The sequence below is a fragment of the Sinocyclocheilus rhinocerous genome, unplaced genomic scaffold, assembly GCF_001515625.1.
Source record: "Sinocyclocheilus rhinocerous isolate Xijiao unplaced genomic scaffold, SAMN03320098_v1.1 scaffold2306, whole genome shotgun sequence".
In the NCBI taxonomy this organism is placed as follows: Eukaryota; Metazoa; Chordata; class Actinopteri; order Cypriniformes; family Cyprinidae; genus Sinocyclocheilus; species Sinocyclocheilus rhinocerous.
In genome coordinates, this window is record NW_015639792.1 from 509377 (window position 1) to 518991 (window position 9615).

At 36.8% G+C, this 9615-nt stretch overlaps 2 protein-coding genes across 3 annotated transcripts in view; both read left to right on the forward strand.

Annotated features, from left to right (window-relative positions):
• LOC107752113 (inactive phospholipase D5-like) overlaps positions 1-3080 on the forward strand; it is a 7350-nt gene extending 4270 nt beyond the window's left edge. The window contains exons 6-9 of the mRNA XM_016567978.1: positions 846-997; positions 1812-1977; positions 2096-2186; positions 2809-3080. Of these exons, the coding sequence (XP_016423464.1) occupies positions 846-997; positions 1812-1977; positions 2096-2186; positions 2809-3059 (660 nt within the window). The 3' untranslated portion in view covers positions 3060-3080. The remainder of the gene's footprint in view (positions 1-845; positions 998-1811; positions 1978-2095; positions 2187-2808) is intronic.
• A 2295-nt stretch (positions 3081-5375) lies between these two features.
• LOC107752102 (girdin-like) overlaps positions 5376-9615 on the forward strand; it is a 24884-nt gene continuing 20644 nt past the window's right edge. For both annotated transcript variants that reach the window (XM_016567966.1, XM_016567967.1), the window contains exons 1-3: positions 5376-5914; positions 6932-7032; positions 8103-8208. In XM_016567966.1, coding sequence (XP_016423452.1) covers positions 5855-5914; positions 6932-7032; positions 8103-8208 — 267 coding nt within the window. In that variant the 5' untranslated portion in view covers positions 5376-5854. The remainder of the gene's footprint in view (positions 5915-6931; positions 7033-8102; positions 8209-9615) is intronic.

Sequence of the window (9615 nt, forward strand, 5' to 3'; positions counted from 1 at the left end):
ACTTATTTATGCTACATTGTGGTGACCCACAAGGATAGTAAAACCTGAAATTTTGGACATTTTGCCATAAGGGAAAATAAAATGATATATATTATAAGTAAAAATAGTAAATGATGTTTATCTGAAAGTGTAACAATGCAAACAGGTTTTCTGTAAGGGGTAGGTTTAGGGTTAGGGTTGGGTTAGGGGATGAAAAATATTGTTTGATCAGTATAAAATTAATAGAAGTCTATTGAAAGTCCCCACAATTCACAGAAACAAACGTGTGTGTGTGTGTGTGTGTGTGTGTGTAAAAGTATTTAATTACAGTAATTACTAATACATTTGACATTTTATTGCATAAACGTCATGATCGATTATCCAGTTCATGCACATTGAAATGTGTTTACATCTATGTCTGTTCTTATTACAAAGATTTTTTATGTAAACTGCTTTTTCATTGGTTCCCATGGGATATAATTTGATTACGGTAAATTCACTCACTCGACAGGTAATTTATCCCGGTGACTCTGTTCCACGTCAAGCTGCGTCACATGTGAAGACACTCGCCATCGGATTCTAATTTGAGTGTAATGAATCTCGATTCCCTTCCAGCAACAGGATGTTTACTCGACACATCTGAGACATCCATCATCCCATTCAAATGAATTGTGCTGTAATGTTATAGGCTGCTGGGAGACTTTTCTAGCTCAGTGATAAAATTCTTCTCCTGACAATGATGTATGTACACAGACGGCCATCTCATTACCTCGCTCTGGTGTACTGGCAATGTGAATTGAAGCTGAAAAAAAACTTTAAAAAGAAAACTGCTGTTTTAAATTTTGTTCCCCAATGTTTCTTCATAGACATCACCAGAGCTGTTTTGTCCCAAGGGTAGAAGTAGAGATTTAGATGCCATACGACATGTGATCCGAGAAGCCAAGAGATTCATCTACATTTCTGTAACTGATTACCTGCCCTTAGTCAACCGCAGCTTCAGAGGATCACCAATCATACGGTAATACTGGTTTTCACAGGCACAGGGCCATTTGTATGTTTCAGCATTTAAAAATGGCTGTTAATAAAGGAAATAATCAATTTAGGGAGGATTGTTAAAACAAGCAAAAAACTGCAAATAAAAAAGGGGGAAAAAACATGAACAGATTTACACATTTCAAAATAAAACACATTGAAATGATTTGAAAAATCACTGAAACTTGAAAGCCCTGTAACACATTTTAACATTTTGTGTAGTGTTAAGCTAAGATATTTCTCAAGTAAGCATGCTATATTTTATGCTTTTATTTTTCTATTTTTACGTGTTATTTAATATTAACTTGATTTTTTAATTATTTTTTCAAAATCATTTTTAATTTGCTTTTAAAAAAATAATTAAATCTCAAAATCTTCTATAATTGTCATTATGTATACTGTATGTATAATGTGCTTTTGCCATCTTAAGAAAATTGGATGATTTATTTAATCAACTGATCATTCAATTTGAATATGCAATGTAACATTTTAATCAAGTTTACCCATTTTTACAAGTTTACTCAATTGAGTCTTGCTCTTGAAACAAGACTGTTTATCTTGATGTTCACTGAATTATTTGTGAAAACTCTTGCCAAGAAAAAAAAAATCTAATTGAGATATCACTCAATTAAAAAAAAAAAAAACAAGACAAAGATATTAAAAAAAGTAGATTTTTTGATGTGTAAATCTTTGGAGCTATTTATAAATGGACAAATTTGCTCTTTTGAAGATTTATGACTTCTCTGTATGCTACTTCCTTACATCAACACTCATTTGGCTTGTTATATTTTTTGTTTCAGGTACTGGTCACCAATAGACGAGATGCTCCGAGAGGCTGCAGTACTGAGAGAGGTCAAAGTTCGTCTCTTAATCAGTCTGTGGACACGCACACATCCACTGACCTTTAACTTTATGACGTCAATGCAGGCCATATGCACAGGACTGCCATTCTGCTCTATAGAAGCGGTGCGGAAATAATCTATTTGATTGATCTGTTTACACACACACACACACACACACACACACATTTATTTATTTTACAATATAGGTTATATTTTATATATGCGTTTCTGTTTTGAATCAGAGATTTTACAAAGGCAAGGAGCAGATGGGAGGATTTCAGCACAGGATAAATGAGAATAAATTTATGGTGACAGACAACACAGCATACATCGGTAAGACTCTCTCTCTTGCACACACACACTTCATTTAGAGTGGTTCACTGCCCTGACAAAAGCTGTATATTTGTATTGCCAAAGCAGTACAAAATAAGTTTAAAAAAGCAAATAAATGTAGTGCAAATGTGTAAAAGGAAAAGTATTAACAAATCAAATGAACTCAATATTTTATTGCATTTTTTTTATTAAATGTAATATTAAAATAAACAATAAATATACATAATGAGGCATTTGTCTTTCTTTGTCATCTGTATTATACGGGGAAGTCGTGGCCTAATGGTTAGAGAGTCGGACAGGCCATACCGGCAGGGATTGTAGGTGGGGGGAGTGAATGTACAGCGCTCTCTCCCACCTTCAGTACCACGACTGAGGTGCCCTTGAGCAAGGCACCGAACCCCCAACTGCTCCCCGGGCGCCACAGCAAAAATGGCTGCCCACTGCCCTGGGTGTGTGTTCACGGTGTGTGTGTGTTCACTGCTGTGTGTGTGCACTTTGGATGGGATAAATGCAGAGCACTAATTCCAAGTATGGGTCACCATACTTGGCCACATGTCACTTCACTTTCACTTTCACAATTTATCATATCGTACATTACTATTCTAATTTTCTGTCATTTAAGGGAATCTGGACTGGGTTGGTAGTGAGTTGGCTTTCAATGCAGGAGCGGGGCTGGTGATTCAAGAATCGGAGAACCAGCGGGAAGGGCAGGACTCGATTGTAGAGCTGCTGACTGCTGCTTTTGAAAGAGACTGGTTTTCACCCTACACAATAAGCCTGCTCTCTGGCAGCACGACCCTAAAGGAGAGCCAACATGGGAGGCAGAAACTGCAAGCTCTAAACACAAAACCAGAGAGCAGAGAGCATGAGTGAGCAGCACGAATTTCTCTCTGAAGCGGGACCAATAAGCCAAGGACATCTGCGGCCATGACTCTTACCGTTGAATTTTCAAATGCTCTGAAGGACTTCTGTGAAGGAAAAGATTTTTGTGTATGCTTTCTTTTTAAAATTACAGTACAGCACTTTCAAAGAAATACTCTAAACCATTATATAATGCATGCTTGTTTGGATAAGAAACACTCAGTACCATTAACTGAGAACTGTGGAAATCATTTACTCCAATATTTAGACTTATCATTTTAAACCAAATTATTCAGAGACTATGCTCATGGAAAAATTGCCAAAAGTTTATAATCATTGTGTGAATTACTTTTCTCAAGATGTTCATTAGTCATCCTTTTTTAAAATCAAGCACATTTTTACTGAAAGACATTTTGGAAAATCTGCATATACACCAACAAACTTGCTCATTACATATGCGGCCTCATACTGTAGCTATCATTACTTTCTGATTGACTAGCTATTATGGCACATCTGACACTGTGTATATATAAAATGTTTACATGATGCAGCATGCACAGCCTTGAAGTAGCTAATGTACAATCGTACACACAAGAAGAGACTGTTTTTCTTACTGAACACTCACTTAAGCTTACACCCTTTAAATGTAGCTGAGTAGCTTTTATATGTAGCTTTATATCATCCTTTAACTGACTGTTTTAATGGAACAGTAATGTTTTTATTAAACTGTCATTGCTGATAATACAGGCCACATATGTTGCATTTCTCAGTAGTTCGTGGCCTGATGCTTTAGCATGCTTTGCCTTATATACTGTTTGCTGCCATAAACTGTAGCTGCTGTTGTTTTCTGGATGACTACCTCCTATGATACAATGCATCTATGATATACTGTATACATATAATCATATATAATAAAACTGATTGCTGCAGCATGGGTCATATATTGAACTGAATCATAGCCCCATGTACATAAGATACTGATTTTCTCACATGGAATGCACAATTTATGATGTGATTAAATGTATCGCACCTTAACCAACTGTTATAATTAAATATTAAAGAGTTCATTAAAAATTGACTACCAGTCGTAAATAGGCAACATATGTCCCATTGATTTCTCACTGTTGTTCAGTAATTTGTGTCAGACTGTCAGCAAGCATCTCTCAAAACCCAATCAATTTAAAGCCTCTCTTAGGGGAAGAATTTATTTAGCACATGCAAAACAATAACAAATTGCCTGAATTCCTTCATTCTTCTCATCCATCTCAGAGAACACATGAAAATCCATTGGACAAATGGTTACTCTTTCTAAACAGTCTATCTACAAAAATACATATCACCTACACAAATATATATCAATCATTTTGCGCGTTCACAACAGGCAGTCCATATATGGTAAAACGGAAGCTAAGAGCGCGATAGATTCATTATTTAAATGAGTTTTAGTGAGGAGGGTGCCGATGCGAAATGTTCATGATTTGTTATCAGTCAATTAGTTTACACAGACAAATGTCGACAAAAAGAAGAAGAAGAAGAAGAAGAAGAAGAGGAAGAGGAAGAAGAAGAAGAGGAAGAGGAATAAGAAGAAGAAGAAAGCTTTTTATCGCTGGGGGAGCTGAGAGTTTCAAAGCGCTCGAAAACAAATGTTTTGCTTCTGCCTGTCAAATCGAAATACCATGGTTTCTCCAAAGCTTCAGGCTTGTATGAGTGTGTAATTCGGTGGGTAAAATCTAAAATCTGGTGGAAGCTCTGTAACGGTTAGCGTCGCTTACAGTGACTTTTTAGTGCAAGATAGCCTACTGCTGGTTTAGTCGAGAATCTGCAGGCCACCAGTGGATTTCTTGTTCTTAACTTTTCCGCAAGGTGGCGCCAAAGCCTTACATTACATGTTTAGGGAGATTGTCATATATATATATATATAAATTTTTTTTTATCTAAGTTATGAGATATTAATATCACATACTAACTAGTTTCCCCGCTTTCCAAATTACACGAATAGCTCTGCCAGTACAGTTTAATGTTGGCCACCCCTCAGCAGAATGATATGGTCATTATTCAACTCATCCCTCATTGGTGACGATTTAAAGCACAGACCGGGGCAGATTGCACTCAATAAGCCTGTTATGATATTTTAACTGGTGATTGAGGGGGGTTGACGGCTGTTGTTATGGTAACAGATTAAGGTCAGAGATGTACTAAACCACAGTTGCCATGGAATTACTGCTGTCCAGATCTGGCGGATGCTGTGGGACGGAAAATACATAAATACCTACTAAAACTTTTTAAATTAGACCTTACATCTTTTTGGGATATTTCCCTTTGATGAAGGAAACACGAAAGTGCCCTACATGTTTCAAGTTTACATTTAGTTATTAAAATCCTGTGTTATTTGGGTTGTAATGGCTGGTGGTTTTACTTTAAAGCTTCACATGCACTAGTAAGTGAGGATGGATCTCCAGTAGTGAGCACCCTGCACACGCACTGCAGTTTCGGCGTGATGTGTGAGCGGCGCCGGAGGATGCTGCAGTACTGATGGAACATTTAAAAGGCAACATTCTGCGTTTATTTTCAATCTAATAACAGATACCAGTTTGTTGACGAGGAACGAGCTACATGAATGTGAAATCCTGCATCGCATCGCATCGCCGTGAACTGCAGATTTGTTCCTTGTTCAATGATGCAGCTGGATTTCCTCTGTTCAGCTGCTTATGGAGAAGGGTAAACCACCAGTGCTGGATTTATATGGTTTTTATATGTGTTTCTTCCACGCGTGTTTCTTTCAATCTCTCTGATCGTGTAATATTAATATGGAGGGTGAGATTCCAGTCATATTAGAGCAGTTCATGAGCAGCCCTCTTGTCACTTGGGTAAGTTGCAATTTTTCTGTTTGTTACGTGCAGATTCTGCAGAACATAGCAAACATTGTATCAGATTGTATCAGTGTGTCAGAGTATCTGAGCTAGCATAACAATTATCTACGTGGAAGATCAAGCTGTGTGTTTGTCATGACAACTGACAAACTGATAGACTGACAAAAAAATGGATGTGATCAAATATTGTGTGTGTGTGTGTAGGTCAAAGACGAAAAGGGGTTGTCAAGCATCAAAAAAAATAAAAGTTTTTTTTTCTATTAATATTTTAATAAGTATAGGTCAGAATAAGTATGTTGTTTCATTTTTTCATAAATATGTCTGTTACGCTGAATGACGATGGAACATTATTTTACCCATATTTTGACATTTTATTTTCACAAAATTTATTTGGAACATTAAAGTAGACTCTTTACTTTCATTTAATAAGCTTTCTATGAATATAAAATCACTTTTGTAAATTTAATTTGATGTGGGACGTACCATATATATAACTATATAATGAAGGTAATATATAACTCAAGTGTTTGTTGGGCAAAACAAAGATTTGTCTAAAAAGCTTATAATAGTCTGTTCAGTGGAAGGTTCCATTCTGACAGCTTACTCCATTTACTGTAACAGCTTTCCCCATGATTGGGGCATGTTGTCACAAGAAAGTATAAACTATATAATGGTGAGCATATTTATGTAGCCAAGACTTTAAAGTATGTCTCTACCACTGATCTCCTTATTAGAGGTCATAAACCTGCCACAAGAAATATTCACTCAAATGAAGTGTGGCGACCAGCCCAGACTTCACTGATAATTCTATTTGTGCAGTTTCCTTAAATCACCCTACATTGAGTGCTTAAAAGTATGAATATTCCATGTAGTTTCTCAATATGATGTCTCAGTCTCACAAATGCCACAAAACTGCTTGTTTAAATTAGGAAATTGTTGTTTAAAGAGCATGTCACACTGCTGTCACTTCATGACATGTGATTTTAATTTCTCTTATGTATCTGTGTTCCAAAGGTGAAGACGTTTGGTCAACTAGGTGACAAAGAGGGGAACATGCTCTCTGAATACACTGAATTAGTGGATGGCATTTTCTTGAACAAGGTCATGAATCAAATGTAAGTATCCATTTGCACAGTTATATTATCCAAATACTCAACTCAGAATAGTAAGCATTCTGCATTAGTAAGCATTCAATTAGCTGTTGAGCCTAAATTAGTCATCCAAAGCAATTTAACACTAGTTGAGTGCTTTGCTTAAGGGCATATTGTTCAAAGGGTTCTCTCAGTGACTTTTCAGTTCACAGGTTGTCTCTACATGTGATCAAATTTGTGTGCCCCCATTCCAGACCCCATACTGTGAAGTTACCAGCACCCTATGGTGTCGTTTGCATGTAATATCGGGCACTGTTGTAGACCGCATGTATTTCAGCTTTTAAATGACTCATTCCATGCAGGAGACCCAAAACACTGTATGCTTTGTCATGGTCATGAAGGAACACTTTGTAGTCGGTCCGTCAGACTGTTCGGCTGGACAGAATTTGGATGAGTGCATATGGGTGGGTTGTTTTTGCCCCAAATTCTATTTCCATCTCAGACAAAAATCCATAGCTGTATTTAAATGTTAAAACCCAACCATGCCCTTAGGTAACATGCATTTCGTTGCCATTTAAAGGATAGTTAATGCCCAGAACATGTATTTTCAAAAGCAAAATAATCTGTAAAGATGCTGAGGTAGTAAACCGTACAATATCAAGCTGCCCACAGTAATCCCACAGATTCAGGGAGGCTGATGGATTAGAGCTTGATTGTAGACTATTTTTTGATGGTGGCATGTACAACATCCCAGACTGAAGTTTATCAAGGGAGAGCAGCGTTTCAGGTCACTGTGTCAGGACTCAGACCTCGAGCTGCTGAACTAGAGGAGTTAAAGTCTCAAGACTTGACCTGAACTGAATTCTACTGCTTTTGCCTCTGTCTGTGTCTGCCTTGGTGCTGGCTAGTTGAGGAATGAAGTCATGTGGAAAAAAAGGGAATGAATGAACGGATTGTGTTTTGTTGCTATTATTACTCGTGCCCCTTAGTCCAGGTTAATGTACTAAACAGGTCTTCAGAAACAAGATGTCTCAGTTGCTTCTTGCTGAGTTGATTTTATATTGCAGAAATAACTTCATGTCTTTTTTTCACAGAAATCCCAAAGGGACTGTTCAAGGTTTAAACAAAGTGAACAATGACGTCGGCCAGAGAGCGCAAAACCTGTCTGTTCTCATTTACCACATCAAATCATACTACCAGGTAAGGCACAGAGAAAATTAATAATTAAGTAAATGAATATAAAAACATTTAAAAAGTTTATTAAAAAATAAAATAAACTATCATAAATATAATAAAATAAGAATTAAAATATATATATTTTTTAAATTGCTGAATTCCTGTTTAAGAACTTCTCTAACCCTAAATTCCTGAAGAGAAATCAGATAAGTTAACATTATAAAAGAAAAAAGGTTAGGTTTGTAGTTGTTTGAATATTTTGGAATAAACATCAAACATAATGTCTACTTATGATCAGTGACTTGCAGCTAATAAAAGAGATAAATACACAGTATTTTTATTTTTTGTACATTGTTTCCCCATTTGTGATTCATCTCTGAGATAGTTAGATTGTTTCAAGGCTATATATTGAAGAATCTTTGGAAATTAATGAAAGATAGAAACACTACCAAAACCAAGACCACTTAAAAGTGGGCTGTATTTCTCTCTGTACCCTCTATACATTAAAAAAAGTTGTATAACCCAAGTCATTCTTTCAAATACGTTTTTGCTGCATGCACTTCAATGTCAAGTTCCCTTTTTACTATACTGGATTCTGCATATTCCCAAATGGAGGCCGTCTGGGTGGAAGGGCAGGATTTGAAGTCATACCCTAAAGTTCCTGCTACCCACCCTGCATCCTGCACATCTGTCGTTGTGGAAATAGCCTCGCCACCAGACCTACAAGCTCCCCTCAAAGAGGCTGGCCTAGATATCAGTGTGCCAAGCCAACATCTGTGTAATCAGTAGCTAGGAAACAGCAATGGCCCGGAGCAAAGCTGGAAAATGACCCATTTTACATCCCATGAGACCTGTCTCTCATGGTGCCGGCTAAAGTGGTCAAAGTAATGAAAGTACCCTAAAAAACAGACAAGCCAAATAATGGCCAAATAATTTTTTTTACTAGTTTAATTGGTGGAAATTATGGCATTGTAAACCATATGTTGCCTTAAGTTGTCACATTTTCAAAATGCAAATCTAAATTGAAAGCAAAGGTGGGAAAATAAATGCAAATACTTTTAAAGGGGTCATATGATGTGATTTCAAGTTTTTCTTTCTCTTTGGAGTGTTACAAGCTGTTCGTGAATAGATAAGATCCCTAAAGTTGCAAAGACTAAAGTCTCAAACCCAAATAGATATTCTTTATAAAATTTAAGACTGGTCCACGTCGTTTAAACACGCCCCCACATGTCTACGTCACAATGTGGGAAGATTTGCATAATGCCGCCCAAATGTTCACGCAAAGAAAGTAACTTTATTGTTGCTGCCACCACCGCAGTGTTTCGTTGCGAAAGCGAAAATACTTTGTTTGGCCTTCCAAAAGAGGACACGACTAGAAATCAGTGGTTAAGTTGTATTTACAACACTGTTCCAGAACAGTTCAACCCAAAT